The following is an 18,192-nucleotide window of genomic DNA, read 5'->3' on the forward strand; positions in this document are numbered from 1 at the left end:
ACACAGTTTTTAAATTATTAGTTTTTAAAATCAGTACTTTTTAATGGAAACAACTTGACCAAAAATCTGTCACAGAATTTTGAGACCCATTAAAACAAAGTTTAATGAGAAACCTGTGTGTTCTTTTGGTCAACACTGTAACTTCCCATAGTACTACTTAGGTAAGAGACTTAGAGTTGCCCATAGCCTATTTCTGGTGTTACATCTGCTGAAACTTGAGAATTTGATAATTTGGGGGTAATATTTTCTGGGTGGGAACTTTGGGTTTTTTCACCTTGTCTTAAGGGGAGGAATCATCTGTTTACATGATAAAAAGCTATGGAAGGGGGTCTGTTGGTGCAACAGTTAATAGGTTAGGACAAAGAGTAACTTTGTTGATGTGTAAGCTAGTTTACAAAGGCCAAATTATGTAATAAAGTCCACATGTTGCATATAAAATTTTGTATACTTACATCAATATTGAGTAAATTTGTTGGTATATCAAATTTCAGTTTTCTAGTTACTAGAATGAGAATTCTCACATTTACAAATAAATACTGAGGTATTTATCAAAGAACCTAAAATAAATGAGGCTTAAGTAATACTGAAAAAACAAACAAACAAACAAACAAACAAAACTCCAAAGGACTAGGTTCGGAGAACTTCCCAGTTCAGTTACTGACCGTGTGCATGAGCTTCCACACCCAAACCCTGCCCTTGGCATCTCTTCATCTGGCTGTTCCTGAGTTGTATTTTTTATAATAAACCAACAATTGAGGAAGTAAACTGTTTCTCTGAATTCTGTGAGATGCTCGAGCAAATGATAGAACCCCAGTCGGAGGTTGTGGGATTCTCTGATTTATAGCCAGTGGGTCAGAAGCACAGGCGACAGCCTTGGCTTGAGATTGGCAACTTCTGGGGCTGAGTCCTTATAATCTGTGGGGTCTCCAGGTAGATAGTGTCAGAATTGAGTTAAATTATGGGTCACTGAGCTGGTGTCCACAGAAGAGTTGAATTGTTTGGTGTGGGAAAAACCCCTACACATTTGGTGACCAGAAGTAAAGCAGTACTGAGAGTGCTGTAGTAGAACAGAGAAATGGAATTTTCCCTTTTCAGGTGGGCTATAGGGGCGGCTAGGATTGAAGCCGTGTGGAACTTGCCCTGGGTATGACTCCAGGACTCTGGAATGTATTGCAAGAGTTTGGAGACCAGTTACACCTGCCCTCTGGACACTTAGGATCGTGGAGGCTGGGGCATCATCACTGCTCGTCCGTTATAGAAATGGCCTTTCCCTACAAATCTGGCTGCTTGTGTTTGTATGGTTGGGGGTGGGAGGTGGCAGTTTGAAGGGACCAAAAGGGCCCCAGACTCAAGGGGTTGGACCCAGTTTCTCTAGCAAAAGGGTTGAGCGTTGGTCAAATTTCTCTCCCATCATTTAGTCTTCAGGATAGTGGGTCAGCCCAGAACCAAGATGTTCCCATGAGAGGCACTCATTTTTGCCAAAAAGCCACAACCCCCAGTTCTGTTGACTTCTACATCAAGACAGCTTTATTGCTGGGGCCTCAGAGAGCCCCAGAGACTATATTCTTACAACCTCAAAGATCCAGGGGGTTGAGTCCAAACTGGCGGAGCTGCTCCTTGTGCCTGGTGTGGAGTCTCAGCACAGCCGCCTTCCACTGAGGCTTGATGGCTCTCAGCTTAGCCAAGAGCCAGTCCAGGCTACCCTACAGACACCAAGCTTTAGGCCCCAGGAAGGAAGAGGGCAAGGTGAGGGGTGCCCCAGGTTGGTCTGTCAGCTTTCCTTGCCAGTGTTTCCTTAAAGTTCGTATTATTAGTTGGTTGGCATGGTTTCATCCCCTGGCTGTCTTCCCTCAAAATAGAGCAGATTCTCTGTGGAGATACTTCCCCTCTCCCCACCCCCATCTGTCATTGTCACACTAGCTGGGGTTTGTGGTGGTGACGAGGGAATGCTGGGTACTGGGATGGCTTGGCTTCAGAGGGTGGTGCTTACATGTAAGATTTCCTCATACTTGGCCTCCATGTCTGCCACCTGGGTCCGAAGCTGAGCCAGAGTCCGGTCCCACTCTCTGAGGGCCTGCCTGGCCTCTCTCTGTGCCACCTCAGCCTTCCTCTGGCCTGTCTCTGGGAGGTGGAGCAGAAGGATGAAAGAGGACAGAATCGTGACACGCTACCCTTGAACAGAATCTCCAAAGGTACCCAAGAAGTGGAACTTGAGTGGGATCATGCCGGACTCCCCAGAGTCATCAACTTTCCCGTAGTTCCTATAATGAGTTCAAGTACCAGTAAGTAGAGAGTAGTGGGCTCTACTACTACTGCTGCTACTCTAGAGAGTAGTGGGCTTGGGACAAGACATATGGGTCCCACGTCTTGTCGCTTGCTACCTCTGTACCATTGGGCATGTCTTTCTCTGAGCCTCATGTTTTTCATCTTTAAAGAGAGAATGTCACGTACTTCACAGGCTAGTTGTGAGAGTTATATGTGATAATGTATGGGAAAGCACCTAGTATATAGGAGGTGCTCAATAAGTATTGATCTCATTTAAATTTGAGATAATGCAAACATTAGGAAATGAACTCAGTGTATGCATGGCGGATAAGCAACTCTTAGATATCTGTAGCTAAACTAAAGCTATTTTAGGATAAGAAAACTTTGAAGCTAATATTGTGAAAATCTTGTGTGCTGGGCTAAAATATCTCTCTTTTTTTCCCCCCAGGACTTTATAGGGGGAATAGTGTGTTTTTCCTCCAACGAACTGAGCCATCTGGCCGCCTGGGAGCTCAGCTGCAGCGCCCACCATCCCTTGCGGGAGTTGAACCGGTAGCTCAGCTCAGCTCAGCTCAGCTGTAGCTCCTTGTCTTCATTCTAGTAGCAGATGGCGCAGCTTGCTGGCCTGTGTGGGAATTGGACCGGCAGCCCCATTGTTCAGAGCTCTCCCTTTAACCAACTGAGCCACCCAATTGCCCCGCTAAAATATTTCAATTCTATCCTGTAACCAAGAATGAAAAAAGCGAAAACTTCCTGACATATATATATATATATATATATATATATATATATGTATAAATATATAAATATATATATATATATATACATATATATATATATATATATGTATATACACAAATTTGTTTATTTGGAAGGTTTATTCATTGATTTAGCAAATAGTTATTTAGGGTCTACTATGCCCAAGGCCTTGAAGATATGGAAGGAAGTAAGTCAAACATTTTCTCTTAGTTTGGTTGAAAAAGTAGTTAAACTAAAAGGGAATATGTTTTGCCTATGAGAGACATGGCAGTGGTGGGGAGGAAGAACTGGATTTGGAGAGACTATTGAGAAGGGGAAATGGGTGAAAGACTTCTTTACTTAAGACCTTTCTTCAATCTTAAGATAACTTAATATTTCTGCCATCCTGACCCCTCTGTTTCAATCCTCAGTGGTGGGACAGTCAGTAGAGAAGGTGATATGAGAGCCTAGATTGCAGTCTTCTGGAGAAGGCCCATCTTCAGTTCGCCCCTACAGGCGGGACCGCCTCAGTGTCCTCAGAGAGAAAGGCCTCCGAGGGCGGTGAGCCTACCTAGCTGCTCCCGAAGGCCCCTCATTTCTTGCTCCAGCTGCCTGCTGCGGGTCTCCATCTCCTCTTGTAGGGCCTGGCACTGAAGACTCATCTCTGTGGTGGGGCCGTGGGTGGCCAGGGACCCACGTAGGGATGGAGCGGCAGAAAAAAGAAGGGAAGTTGGGGGTGTGTAGGGCTCTGCTTGGTCCAGAAGTGGGACAGAAGGACAAAGGCCTTCTTGATTTTTGTGGTGATTCTGAGAAGCTGGGAGACCCTGAACACCTGGGGAAGAGCTAGAAAACCAGATCCCCTTCCCTCATACCAGCTCAGAATGGGGAGTGTAGCCCTTTTCCCTATTCAGTCCTATGGGATGCATTAGATCAAGGCCATGGCTGCATTCTGTAACCCACAAAGCAGCAACAACATGGCACCAAGCGTCCTGGAAGGTCCCTGCCTGGAATCCTGGAAGCCTTCCTTTCCTTCTTTCAGGTTCCTGCCTGATTTGTACTGTGCTGGGAAGGCTGAGACTAGGCATGGCAGATGGAAGTCCTCCTTGTTTTCTTTCCTTAAATCCTCTGGCCCCTTGGTATCCTCTTCCAGGCCCCTGTCTTCTGCCTACCTACTTGACGGACCACACACCTGCATATATGGCCTTCCCTTCACTTCGGGCCCCCTCCAGTTCAGCCTCCAGCCCTTGCAACCTCTGCTTCAGCTGGTCTTCAGAAGCCTTGGCTCGGCGGGCCTCACCCTTCCACAGAGCTGTGAACAGTACCAGAGCAGCTCTCAGGGCTCACTGGGGAGCCCAGTGAATAAGCCCCCAGGAGCTTGATAGCCCACCTCTGGAAACCTGGTGGCAGGCTTCCAGCCTCTCATTCTCATTCTGGGTACCCCCCTCCCCCCGTCCCCAGAATCCCAGGGGCTCTTTGTTTCGAAGAAGCAGAAACTTCCTCTATATTCTGGCTCATCAGCTCTCACTGCCCACACCATCCTAACAATCTCAACTCATGACAATCTTTTTCTACTACGAGATGGTTAGAGATCAGCTCAGCCCCTCACCATAGCTCCAACTCTCCAAGCCCCCAAAGATACAGAAATGACTGATTGGCCCACCTCTATTGCCCCCAGAGCTTCCATCTTTCTTACCCAAGTGGTCTCGGAGCAACTCCATTTCCAACATTGTCAGCCTGTGCATGGATTCCGTCTCCACATCTGCCCTGGCAAGTTGGCAGAGCCTCAGCTTATCATGGTCTCAGCCTTCTTTGCTCCCCTCCCATTCTCATCCCACACTCCAGACTTTCTTCTTGCAGGAGATGTGAGGACCACTAACTGAGAGATTTCTATGGCAGACTCTACTCAATTCACCACTGTGTCCTCACTGTCCAACATATAGTGGGTACTCGAAATATGTGTAATGAACATATAAGGAAGGCATGGAGCCAAAAGAGGTTCAAGGGAGGTGTGGGTGCCAATTTTCTCACTTTTCCACTTTCCCAGCTCCATGAAACCTGGTTTCGAGGAGATGAAGGAAGAGGGTCAAGAAAGCTTCATTGTGTCATGCAGAGGGCTGAATTCTCTCCAGCACCTCTGTTTGGTCTCTGAGCCAGAGCATGGAGAAACAGGGGGTACCCACCTCCACCCACCCTGACTCTCCAGCACCTGCATTCTTTTTCTTCTTCTGTGCTTCAGCTTTCATCCTTTTTTCTTTGGTCTTAGGTGGCATCTCCTTGCGGTCCTGGGGGAGAGAGGGGACTTGTATTTAGGTCTGGACATGGGGAGGCTTTCCTGGTCCCTAGACTGAACCAGGAATCCCAGGAGAGTTAGAATTTTAGTCTTCAAGTCTGTCTCTTATACTTTCCAGAAGCTTCCGTTCTTGGTCTCCTTGGAACCTTAGGCAAAGCTGGGGTCAGTAGAGAAGATGGAGCTGTTTCTGCCTATCAATGAATCTCTATGTACAGAAATCACTTCTCTCAATCCTCTTTTGGAGAAAAAAAATCTCAGTATCTCGTCCCTTCCCTCTTCCCATCATCCTTACCCTGACTCTTCCTATCTGTAGGACTCCCTCTTACCTTTGTTGTGTCTGTCTCCCTGTGGAGTGACCCACTCATGGGGAGGGGCAGAGAAAAGGCCCAACCAGCTAGGAGCCTGAGGAGGAGATTGGATTCTGGGAGCCAATCCGGGGTGGCAAATTTCCTTTGGGGGCAGGATTGAGAACTGGAAAGTTGGGTTTCCAGAGACGGCATGTTGTCCAGGCAACTGGGAAACACCGAGTTCATAGGAAGGTGGAATGGGCTAAATATAAAGCTTAAAATACCAAGGTCCTAATTATTTCTTTATCCCAAAATCCAAGTGTAGTTTGAGGAGAAAGGGCTTTGGAGCTCATTAGCTATGATTCATTTCCAATCACTTCCATGTAGCACTGCCTGCAATTTGGAGATTTACAAATGACAGATTTGCACATGACAGATTTACACATTTGAAACAATGCTGTTGTGTTGATACAGAGAAATAGAACTGATTGTAGCCATTTGGAGGCAATTTACATCCCTAGATCTCATGAGCAAAATGACACTATTAGGCTTAAAACTGAAGATCCTCTTCAGGAAGGCATTCTACGGGTAGTGAGGGAAAGAAATGCTGGAGAATGTAGTTGAGAGTTTCCCACGTCAGAGAAATGAGACACAGAGAAGAAGTAGACCCATGGACTCTAGGGTGCTAACTTAGAGGGATGCAAAAGTAGTAGGTAAGAGCACTGGAGACAAGAGTTGTGAGTTCTAGTCCCCACTCTGGTTATGTAAACTTGGGCAAAACACTTAACTTTGCTCAGCCTCAGTTTCCTTGTCTTTAAATTTTTGATTTTGTAAATCCTGACAGGCCTGGGTTTTAATTGGGTATTTACAGGGCTATTTTCTCTCATGGTGATTTAATTTGTTGCCTCTCTTCCCCTATTCCCTTATGCCGTTGATTTTTAAGGCAGGTGCTGAGAAACTCCTTTGGCTCTGGGCAGTATTGAGTTGGTTGGGGCTCCCTCTAGTGGACTTCTTGACCTCTGGAGTCTCTTAATTTTTTCTATTTACGTTATTTATGAGGCAAGGTTGGAAGTGCCCCCCTCTTGGAGATACTTGCTAGCATCTTGTTGGAGTCATGGGTGATTGGAAAAACAAATTTGGGGAGGGGAGTGTGATGGATGACTTGTCCTTGTTGGGCAGCCCCCACCATCCCTCCAACCCTGTGCTATGGGGAGCCTTGCCATCTGTCTGCCACCTGAATCTCTGGGCACCTTACTCGCTAGAATGAAAACAGTAAACTTCGGGACTCTGCCCCTTTTGGACTAAGGGAATTGCAGACTCTTTCTTTAGCTATTTCTCTTTGTCTCTGTCCCCCTCAACATTTTTTGTCAATTGCCTGTTGTCACAGCAGATCTGAAGAAATAGCTATGAGATCTGGGAATAAAAAAATCCTTCCTTTGGAGATCAGGCAGATTCAAAAAGAGGCTGGTTTATGTTGACTTGTCACCTGCAGGATACTTCTTTGGCCCTTTGGATATTTTACAGATTGAAGAGAAGAACCAGGCTGGTCCTTCCAGGTGCTTACAGTTCCTGTACCTCAGATAACCATCACATTTTCCAAATACGGAGAATACTTTTCTTCTAATCCTGAAGTATGTTTTTTGTTTATTCTTCCCCCAAAGCCCTCTCTCCCTGCTTAGGAATGCAGTAGAGGTTCCTGTCCTAGATCTTCTCCTCAGCTAGAAGTCTGTTTGGGGATGTTTCCCATGAAATGATTAGTGTCTCTGTTATGCTGATGCATGGAATGACATATTGAGGACACAGGTTACAGAATACAAACAACATGTCATGCCTCAGAAGAGCATATACGTTTCAAATATGTGCAGTCAACCGACTTTCAGGTGCAGAATGAGGATGTGGTTTGGGGTGAAGGTGAAAGAGAATAAGCAAAATGCCACATGTCACATGATGGGATGCAAACTGAGTTAGCTCTAGAGTAACTCAGGGATGAGAATGACATTGTGATCAACAATCCAATCCTATCTCTGGTACATTTTGAAAAACAAGCCAAGTAAAAATTGAGAGAAAAGGTCAATCTTTCCTTCTTTTTTTTTTTTTTTATTAACTCAGTTTAGAGGTGAAAATAGGAAAGATCATTTTGGCAGAACTCTGTCTTCTTTTGAATAGGATCACATCTGTGAATTTTGAAGAGATAGAGAGAAGAGAAGAGTCATTCTCTATGCTTTATTCAGATGTGAGAGATAGGTCATTGTATATTAAAAGGAATATGGCTTACTGCAGCAGAAACAAAGTGCAAATTATACAATTCCACTCTACACAGACTGTACTGAAGATAATACAAATTGGAAGCCTTAAGCCATGCCAGAGATGTGTAGATGATCTACACAAGCTCAGTTCCAAGGGTTAATTTCTTACCTATACTAGATTAAATCTAGGATTTGATTATGAGGGGAAGAAATACCTTTGTGTACCTATACGGTACTACTAGGTACTGTGGAAGACAGAAGTTGATAAGACATTGTAGCGTAAATCAATGTGTGGTAGGTGTGAGAAATAAATGTTTATGGAAATTTAGAGGAGGGAAGGATTATTTCTAGCTGGAGTGTCTGGTAAGGAGGGTAATATTTGGGTTGAGTTTTGAAGAGTGGATTGGATTTTAGTAGCACACTTTAGGACACAGAAAATGCTCTGAGTAATAGTTATGAAAAAAAGAAGATTGTGGTATTTTGTGACTTGGTGAGACACCCAGCATAGGATTTATGTATTGGAATAGTATAAAACTGCAAGGTAGTTTGGAATTAGATCACGACGCTTGACTTCATTCAGGAGGAATGGGGAGTATTTAAATTTGTTTTGTGTGAGGCTGACTAGTCTTGTGCCAGGATAGAGCGGAGGCAGCAGGACAACCAGTGAGGAAAAGGTTTCAATAGACCAGGGGAGAGAAAAGGAAGGCCTGCAACTAGGGCAGTGGCACTAGGGATGTTAAGTTTTGACCATTATCTAAGAGCTTTGCCTATATTTTCCTCTGGGAGAGTGTCATAACTCTTTTTAGGTAGGAACTGATCAAAGGAAATTCTACTGATAGGAAATGATAATATTGACTCCATAATCAATAGTAAAGGCCACTGAATTGCAAAACCAGGATGTCTGGCTGAAGGGCCCTTGAGTTCACACATATTTTGACAGGATTACTTGATAAGCTTAATTCCCTAATCAGTCAAGGGCTTTGTGGGGGGATCGAAGGTTCTACTGGGTGTTTATTGACACACCAGGGCCTGCAGGCTCCCAAAGCTGAGGCTCAGAATTAGCAAAGTAGGGCAGGGCACTTCCTCCTTTGGGAGGGAAGTTCCTTTTTTCAAAGTTCTTCCAACGAAACTCTTCGATTAGAGAAGTGGAAGTGACTGGGAACTGTATTCAGCTCCATGTGAGCAATGGAGTACTCCTCTGGCCAGGGCTCACAGCTGTTTCTGCGGTCAGGGCCTGATGTGGGTGGCGCCTGGCCTGCGGTGCAATGCAAGGAGCAGGAGAATCTTTAAATTTTTTTTAAAAAAGACTTTATTGGGGAAGGGAACAGGACTTTATCGGGGAACACTGTGTACTTCCAGGACTTTTTCCAAGTCAAGTTGTTGTCCTTTCAGTCTTAGTTGTGGAGGGCGCAGCTCAGCTCCAGCTCCAGTTGCTGTTGATCAATCTTAGTTGCAGGGGGCGCAGCCCACCATCCCTTGCAGGAGCCCAACTTGCGAGAGCACGCACTCCACCCAACTGAGCCATCCACCCACCCAGGAGCTCAGTGGTACCTCATTGACTTCATTCTAGTTGCAGAGGGCACAGTTCGCTGGCCCAGTTGGGAATCAAACCGTCGGCCCTGTTGCCCAGAGGTCACACTCTAACCAACTGAGCCACCCATCTGCCCCCAGGAGAATCTTAAGTACATATTCAATTCCCAGAAAAGGAACTAGTGTTCAGAAGCTAAAAAAGGGGGAAGTGTTTTGTTTCCAGAGGTCAAAGGGCCTGGAAGAAGAGCTTGCACCCCGAGTGTCTCAAGCCTTTCTGGGGTCTCATCAGGTTTGAACAACCTGCTGCATTCACATTCCTGTCCTTGGTCCAGACTTAATGGGGAGTTTAAAACACCAGGTGGTAGGGAAATAACTTCCCTTTTACTCCTACAATGTGAGGAAGAAAATAACTTTAAGTTCAATTTCCTCCTTTGTCAGGAGTAAGGAAAAGACTTGATGTTAAGATTCTTTCTATAGCTGCCTGTATTAAATAATCCAACGACTCACTCAAGGAGGGCCAACCTAAAGCCCACAAGAAACATGGAGGGCTCGGCTTCTGCCTTGTGCGCAGACTCCACGTGAGGCCCGCCCCTTCATCGCCCCGTTTCTCCAGCAGAGGGCGCAGGCGCGAAGGTCCCGCCCGGCCCCGCCCCGGCCCGCCCACGAAGGTAGGGGCGGGGGCAAGCGGCGCGGAAACTTGGCCGCGGCTGTCCGGGAGATTGCGGCTTCGGTGGGGCTAGCTCAGGAGGGGTCGCTCCCCGGTGGGGACCGGGCAGCCCGCTTCCCCACGGTTGGTGCGCTGCTCCTGTCACCGGGCTCCTGTTCCTGAAGGGGCGCGCCCGCGCGGATCCGCGCTCCCGGCACCGCCCACCGCCTCCCGGCGGCCGCCCCGCCCTCCGCCCCGACAGCCGGCGGCGGCGGCGGCGGCGGTGGCTGGGTGAGGCCCCTCCTTCACCTCGCTTGCAGCGGAGCGGAGCGGAGCGGGCGGACGCGGCTGGCCCCCCACGCTCCACCGGGCCATGGCCGGCAATGTGAAAAAGAGCTCTGGGGCCGGGGGCGGCGGGGGCTCCGGGGGCTCGGGCTCGGGCGGCCTCATCGGGCTCATGAAGGACGCCTTCCAGCCGCACCACCACCACCACCACCTCAGCCCCCACCCGCCGGGGACCGTGGACAAGAAGATGGTGGAGAAGTGCTGGAAGCTCATGGACAAGGTGAAAGGCCTGCGAAGGATCCGCGGGAGCAGGGGTGGGCGTGGGCGGAGGGGCCGAGGGAAGGGAAGGAAGGGACGGAGGAAGCTGGGGGAGGGGCCGTGTCGTGCGGGGTTGGGGAGGAGAGGAGCCGGGGTGACGGGGCGGAGGGGTGGGGGCTGTGGGGGTGGGGAGGACCCCGGGGAGATGGGAGTCGGCGGTGGGGGCAGGGCTGCGGCGGTCGGCGGGGGGGACCCCGAGGTGGCGCGTTGGGGGGCGAGACAAAGGTGGGGTGGGGGCTGGGGCTAGGTTAAGTGGGCAGGCTCCGGGCGGAAGTTGGGGGGGCTTCGCGGGGTTTGGGGCTCTGCAGGGGAGCGGGCTGTGGGTCCTGGAATGGGCCCCCGGAGGCAGAGGCAGGGGTGGGGAAGAGCGTCGGCTGTCGGGGAGCCGAGCCCTGACTGGTGCGCTGCATCACGTTTGGGGCTCTGACAGAGACCCGGGGTCAGGACCGCTCCGCAGGCAAACTGTGCCCTGCGTGGTCCTTCAGTTATTTTCGCATTAACATGTGACAGCAAGATGAAGGAAATAGGGATGTTTAAATGGATCAAGGAAGGAACTTTCCTTCACATCGACGTAGCACCAGCCCAAGTTTATATCCTCCAGAACATTGGATGTGATCCATTGCTGGTGCTCAGATACGCACTGATTAAACCACAAGTTCTGGTTAGAACCTTTATCTTCGGAAGATGTATTGACTGAGCATGCTAGGCAGCAGATTCTTCTTCCAGAACTTCCTCCTTAGAGTAACACACTACTTTTACGTGGGTTCTACTTTTTGTAGCAGACCTGCCTCCTTATACAGGACCTGACTGGAAGCGTGGATGAGCCAGCTTCTTTGATTACCTTTAAAAAAAATTTTTTTTAAGCAACTGTGAAAAATAACGCCTGAATATTTAGCCACTTTAAGTTTGGCACTTGGGTGAATTTTACTTCTTTGTAGGTAGCTGTGTCTATATCATGAAATATACTAGTTAGTTGCAAGTACTTAAAAGTGTTTAAGCAGTCTAACAATTTGTTCCAGAGATTCAAAACAATATTTCCTTGATATTTTTCACCTTATTAATTAATAACTTATTCTTGGAAAATTCATACTGTGGATGAAAAGTGATTAGGAAGTATTTGGCATATTGTAAGAGAATGGTGTTATGGCCTCCAGAGTACAATTGGTCTTTGGGATTACTCTCTAGTCCAAGCTTCCTGTTCTGTCAAGTTCTTCGTGGATTGTTTTGGATTATCAACTGCTAATAAAAATGATTCTGAAGCACTTGGCAAGTAATCAAGGTGCTATATAAATGCTTCGTAAGTCCTGCGTGTGAGTTAACACTTCTGTAGTGCATACCAGTGGTTTCAGAGCCACTTTTGTCAGAGCTGGCTTTTCTCATGTTAAATTGTTGGTATTGTAATTAATGATGCAAGTATTTGTATGTTGATTATATTGGTGTTGTCATTTCATTATTAGAAATTGTAATACAACTATTACAGAAAGTTAGACTTGTAAAGGGAACTTGAAATGCTTTGACATCTTTTTGAAAAAATCGAATGTATTCAAAATCTGAAGTTTGTGGGTTTGCATTTTAGGGATTTACAGTTAGGACTAGAAAGGTTCTCCTGGAATAGAAAAAACAAATTGCGTTTCTAGTTAGTTTCTCCTATGACACATGTTTATGCAGTGTATTAAAATTGTATTGATTAGAGACTTCTCCTTAAAAATAATAAACTTGATGTCAAACTTTGGAGCCTCTGTTAGGTAGTCCAATTCAGATCCCTCCCTGAGTCTTACTTCTTCATGTCTTTAAAGTATGTGTGTTGAATTTTTATTTCTTCTGCAGAATGTTTAATTATTTGGGAAGAATAAAGTGGACTCAGTTTTGAATGAAAATGCTTTTGAGATGTTGCTAGTTTCAAGGAAAGTAGGCTAACTTTTCCATTCTAGTATGGGGAGAGGGATTTGTTTCTTTGTTGCTTGTCTTGGAAGATAATTTTTAGTACTCTCTATCCTCCATGTCACATATTACTAGTTGGGCTGAAATGAAAACTTAGTTCTTCTTTCTGTTGTATGAGTCTGATAGGTTCATTACTACTGCTTTCCAGATTTTCTGAATAAACATTACTTCCTCAGTGTTGTTACATTGCATAGACAGTCTCTTACTCTTGATGTTTTAAGCATAGATGTTCTCTTTTTTTCACTGTTTTTATTGTTGAAAGTCTTAAATGTGTCACTAACCCTTCTTGTCTTCATGTGGTATGAGTGGTGAAGAACTTACCGTTAAATCCACAAATGTTTTCACACATTTATTGAATTTAGCTCTAAGTCACCATTTCATACCTGTTTTATACTTGGTATTGAAGCTAGATGAATATTATTCCAGTCTGTTATTAATCAGTTTATTGACTGATCCTGCAATATTGAATGTATGCAGATGGAGAAGTTGGTATAAGTCATGGATTCTGGTCAACATAGGCCTAATTTACTAATCCATTCATAGGCTCAATTTACTAATCTGTTGTGGAATTTAAACTCCTTGGAAAAATGCTTGTGCTAGAACACTTGTTATTAAGACATGCTCAGCCCCTAGTTTCTTTTTTTAAATATCCCAGTATATTGTAATTAATATTTGTGTAAATGTATATTAAGATAGTGACTAATAAGTTAAGAGACAACTGGGCAGGAGGCAGAGAGAGAAATCATATAAATTAATGTAAATGTAAATTTAGAAGAATTAAGGTGCTTAATGAGAAACTCAAAATTCCATTATGAAGTAGAGAGGGAGGTGGCAAAATTTTGCCAAGAAACAGATAGTAAATATTTTAGGCTTTGCTGGCCACATACTCAGTGCTATATTCTTTGTTGTTTTTACAACACATTAAAAATGTAAAAACCATTCTTAGCTTGCAGGTGTACAAAAAAAACCCACACAACTGCAGGCAGTAGTTTTCTCATTTCTGAAGTATAGCATCATGCTGGCAGTATTTTAGGTCTATACTATGTTTTTAATTTTTAATTTTTATTTAGATTTTTATTGGGGAAGGGGAACAGAACTTTATTGGGGAACAGTGTGTACTTCCAGGACTTTTTTCCAAGTCAAGTTGTTGTCCTTTCAGTCTTAGTTGTGGAGGGCGCAGCTCAGCTCCAGGTCCAGTTGCTGTTGTTAGTTGCAGGGAGCACAGCCCACCATCCCTTGCGGGAGTCGAACCGGCAACGTTGTGGTTGAGAGGACACACTCCAACCAACTGAGCCATCTGGGAGGCAGCTCAGCTCAAGGTGCTGTGTTCAATCTTAGTTGCAAGGGACGCAGCCCACCATCCCTTGCAGAACTCGAAGAGTCGAACTGGCAACCTTGTGGTTGAGAGCCCACTGGCCCATGTGGGAATCAAACCGGCAGACTTTGGAGTTAGGAACATGGAGCTCTAACCGCCTGAGCCACGGGGCCGGCCCTATACTATGTTTTTATTTTAAATTAGCTTACATCATTAAAACATTAAGGTGTTGGGTTTTTTTTTTTAATTTATTGGGGTGACAATTGTTAATGAAATTACATAATTTCAGGTGTACAATTCTGTATTACATCATCTATAAATCCCACTGTGTGTTCACCACCTAGAGTCAGTTCTCCTTCCATCACCATATATTTGATCCCCCTTACCCTCATCCCGCAACCCCCACCCCCCAACCCTCTGGTAACCACTGGACTATTGTCTGCGTCTGAGTTTTTGTTTCTCATTTGTTTGTCTTGTTCTTTTGTTCTTTTTGGTTTATATACCATATATCAGTGAAATCATAGGGTTCTCTGCGTTTTCTGTCTGACTTATTTCGCTTAGCATTATACTCTCAAGATCCATCCATGTTGTCACAAATGTTCCTATATCATCTTTTCTTACTGCCGAATAGTATTCCATTGTGTATATATACCACAACTTCTTTATCCATTCATCTATGGAAGGACATTTTGGTTGTTTCCGTGTCTTGGCCACCGTAAACAAAGCTGCAATGAACATCGGAGCACACGTGTCTTTATTGATAAATGTTTTCAGATTTTTGGGGTAGATACCCAGGAGAGGGATTGCTGGGTCATACAGTAAATCTGTTCGTAATTTTTTGAGGAATCTCCACACTGCCTTCCATAGCGGCTGCACCAGTCTGCATTCCCAAGGTGTTGGTTTTTTTAATGGGATATAATTTATTGGAAAATGCTTCCCCTTAAAGCATGAGTTCAAAAAAGTGTTTTCAAAAGATGATCCTTCTTCCTTCTGCCACCAGTCTTCTCCTTTTTACACTATCTGCCCCACTCCCGCCCAAAAGCACCTTGAGTTAACTTCCTACATTTTAGAATAAGATGCACTTGATAGAATTTATGAATCAGTATATTTCACTGGATTACTTTCTTCTTACCTTTCTTCCTATGTTTGCACACTCACTAAATCCCAAGCATAGTACCAGGTGTAAATTCTTATACTGCAGGAGATTACATCATAGTGATAAACGATTATGTAAGTATGCACAGAGTGATAAGGGACCTCTTAAGTTTAAACATTGTGTACATATTTCTTCTGTTTATCTTAACCTCTCAAGATTGTAAACTCCATGAGGACAGCAACTGTAATCAGTTTATCTCCTGCAGTGTCCAGTCTTGAGGTCTTACACAATACTAAGTGCTTTGTACATACTTGCTAAATTGCTTTGTGTGCCCCAAAGGAATTACTTAAAGGAAAAGTATGGGGTGGGAATCAATATTCATTACATTAAACTGACTTATTTCTTTCAGTAGCCCTTAGGTGGTATCATCCTTGTTTTATAGATGAAGGTAGGCTCAGAGAGTTTATGTAACTTAGTTAATAGTGGAGACTGACTTGGAATCCAGGTTTACCCACCTCCTAAGGTTTAGTTATTTTCTCCATACAGTACCTTCTCAGATACATGCAACAAAGTCTCAGTAACAAAAGTCATTTATTCAGAAAGTGACCTTTGTAGTTATACAACAGCATTACACACATACCCACATACACACCTGTCATTCACACACTCAATAAGGTAGACATTCTCTTGAATGATATTAAGATAGTGTTTAACTAGTACCATTTAATGAAATATCTGTTATCTACTTTTAAGTTAAAGGTTTGTGTCTTTTCAAATTACGTATACTGGGTACTTTGCATGATGATCATAGAGGCTTGTACACATTATTTTCCTATTATACTTAATTCGTTATCTGATAGCATTTGTATATATGTTATCAGATATATATATATATATATATATATATATATATTTTTTTTTTTTTTAATAAATGTGGAAACTTATACTTTATTTTTTTAAAGATTTTGTTGGGGAAGGGGAACAGGACTTTATTGGGGAATAGTGTGTACTTCCAGGACTTTTTTCCAAGTCGTTGTCCTTTCAATCTTAGTTGTGGAGGATGCCATTCAGCTTCAAGTTGTTGTCCTTTCAGTCTTAGTTGTGGAGGGCACAGCTCAGCTCCAGGTCCAGTTGCCATTTTCTAGTTGCAGGGGGCACTGCCCACCATCCCTTGCGGGAGTCGAAACCAGCTACCTTGTGGTAGAGAGGATGCGCTCGAAGCAACTGAGCCATCCGGGAGCTCAGCGGCAGCTCAGCTCAAGGTGCCGTGTTCAAACTTAGTTGCAGGGGGCACTGCCCACCATCCCTTGCGGGAGTCGAAACCAGCTACCTTGTGGTAGAGAGGATGCGCTCGAAGCAACTGAGCCATCCGGGAGCTCAGCGGCAGCTCAGCTCAAGGTGCCGTGTTCAATCTTAGTTGCAGGGGGCACAGCCCACCATCCCTTGCAAGCGTCGAACCGGCAACCTTGTGGTTGAGAGCCCGCGCTCCAATAAACTGAGCCATCCAGGAGCTCAGCGGCAGCTCAGCTCAAGGTGCCCTGTTCAATCTTAGTTGCAGGGGACGCAGCCCACCATCCCTTGCAGGACTTGAGGAGTTGAACTGGCAACCTCGTGGTTGAGAGCCTTCTGGCCCCTGTGGGAATGGAACCGGCAGCCTTCGGAGTTAGGAGCATGGAGCTCCAACCACCTGAGCCACTGGGCTGGCCCACATTTATATTTTTTATTTCACATTTATATTTTTTATTTCATCCCCCACTAGAGCTCCTCAGGACCAAGACTTTGTCTAACTTCAGTTCCTCTGCTTAATAAATACTACTTGCTGAGTAAAGTGCAAACATTGACCAAAGTGAAGTGGGATCAAAACATATTCTCTCATTTTCTATATAATTAATTAGGGGGATCAGGTAGGGAATCTTTATTTTTTATTATTGTATTTTTTGTACCTAATTGAAGTAACATTTACTAAAAGTAATTTTACCCTTTTTGTTTATAAAGATAATATATAGTCATTGTAAAATGTGAAGTGCTGTTTTTATGCCTATTAAGAATCCCCCAAAGGATGTAAAATACTTCATAATTCCTTATGAAACATGAACTCAATTAACATTGATAGAAATTTTGAAAAGTATATAGAATAAAAGTACCATTAGGTCAAGGGAAGAAGATAATCTGCTGTATTCAATTTGTGACTTTAGTTGAAGTTTTTGGTGACTTTCGCTATATAGCAAAACCTGTTTTTAATATGTTGTTAGTCAGCAGTATACATGTAATGAACCTGATAAGTCATGAACACATTACTCCCTGACTCTTCACTTTCAGCAGAGTTCCTGTTATAGTCAAACATACAATAATGTTTATACAATAAAAAAATTATTTCCCTAATGACTAATCTATAACATTAAAAGAAAAAATGGACTAAGTATTAGTTTGGAAACTGAGCCTAAACTTCAACCACATTTTCCAATGAAATTGTTAGTTCTGATCTACATTAGGTTTGTTAGAAGAGGGGGATTGTAACAAGGAAGTCATTGTGAAATGTTTTTATGATTAGCACATTTTGTGCTGGAAGGAAATAGGTGGGAGTAGTCAACCAGGAGCACTGGAAGCCAGCTCAGCTCTGTCCCCACAATGTTCTTTCCTGCAACAGCTTCCAAAAAGAGGAGGGGAAAGGGGTGCTTATGATGGCATTGGTGGTGCACACCCTCTGGGGATCCAAGCCCTGGGGAGATGCGGTGCTTCTGCCATAGAAGCTCCCATCGTTTCCTCAGAAGAAATCAGAGTGACTGAGTCTTCTCTCGGCAGCTTTTGGGATAGATGGTGAGTCTTGCTTAGTAGACTCTGCTGCTTGGGCACCTTCTTGTAACCACCAGACTGTTCCCTTCCCTCTGGCTCTGGGATCAGCCATGGAGAAGTCTTAAAATTAGGCCAACTCACTGGTACTTCAGTGAGTGGCATGAGATCCTAAATCCTGCCTTCTTTCTTAGACTCACTTTGAATAGCAGGATATTAGTTTAGCACTCTTTGTAAAAAAAATTATATATTTATATATAGATATATATGAATCATAAATAGAACAAAATGTAAAAGTCTGCTTTTACTCTCATACCCCAAAATGGTTACCCTCTTCAGAGGTAACTACTGTCTACAGTTTGGGGTCCATCCCTCTAGTCCTATCCTTTTCCTTAAGTGGCTCTGAGAAGGTTGGATGGACAGCACTGCCCTTGAAAGATTTATT

The 18,192-nt window shown here is 44.4% G+C and overlaps 2 protein-coding genes across 3 annotated transcripts in view; one reads left to right on the forward strand and one right to left on the reverse strand.

The window, feature by feature from the left end:
* Positions 1-1,506: 1,506 nt before the first annotated feature.
* On the reverse strand, positions 1,507-5,641 carry DRC12 (dynein regulatory complex subunit 12 homolog; the record flags this gene model as incomplete). 2 transcript variants are annotated; one of them, XM_081064713.1, is made up of 7 exons in its annotated part: positions 5,620-5,641; positions 5,210-5,285; positions 4,697-4,762; positions 4,193-4,312; positions 3,575-3,667; positions 1,991-2,121; positions 1,507-1,703 (listed from the first exon to the last, which is right to left on the reverse strand). In XM_081064713.1, the coding sequence occupies exons 2-7, from the start codon at positions 5,271-5,273 to the stop codon at positions 1,575-1,577; spliced, it is 603 nt and encodes a 200-aa protein (XP_080920839.1). In that variant the 5' UTR covers positions 5,274-5,285; positions 5,620-5,641. The 2 variants fall into 2 exon arrangements, with proteins under 2 accessions (XP_080920839.1, XP_080920840.1); XM_081064714.1 differs by lacking the exon at positions 3,575-3,667 and having other exon boundaries at positions 1,575-1,703; positions 5,620-5,625.
* A 4,615-nt stretch (positions 5,642-10,256) lies between these two features.
* CBL (Cbl proto-oncogene) overlaps positions 10,257-18,192 on the forward strand; it is an 87,524-nt gene continuing 79,588 nt past the window's right edge. Inside the window, exon 1 of the mRNA XM_081064715.1 lies at positions 10,257-10,567. Within this exon, the coding sequence (XP_080920841.1) occupies positions 10,376-10,567 (192 nt within the window). The 5' untranslated portion in view covers positions 10,257-10,375. The remainder of the gene's footprint in view (positions 10,568-18,192) is intronic.

Source organism: Rhinolophus hipposideros (assembly GCF_964194185.1).
Source record: "Rhinolophus hipposideros genome assembly, chromosome: 10".
NCBI classification, from domain to species: Eukaryota; Metazoa; Chordata; class Mammalia; order Chiroptera; family Rhinolophidae; genus Rhinolophus; species Rhinolophus hipposideros.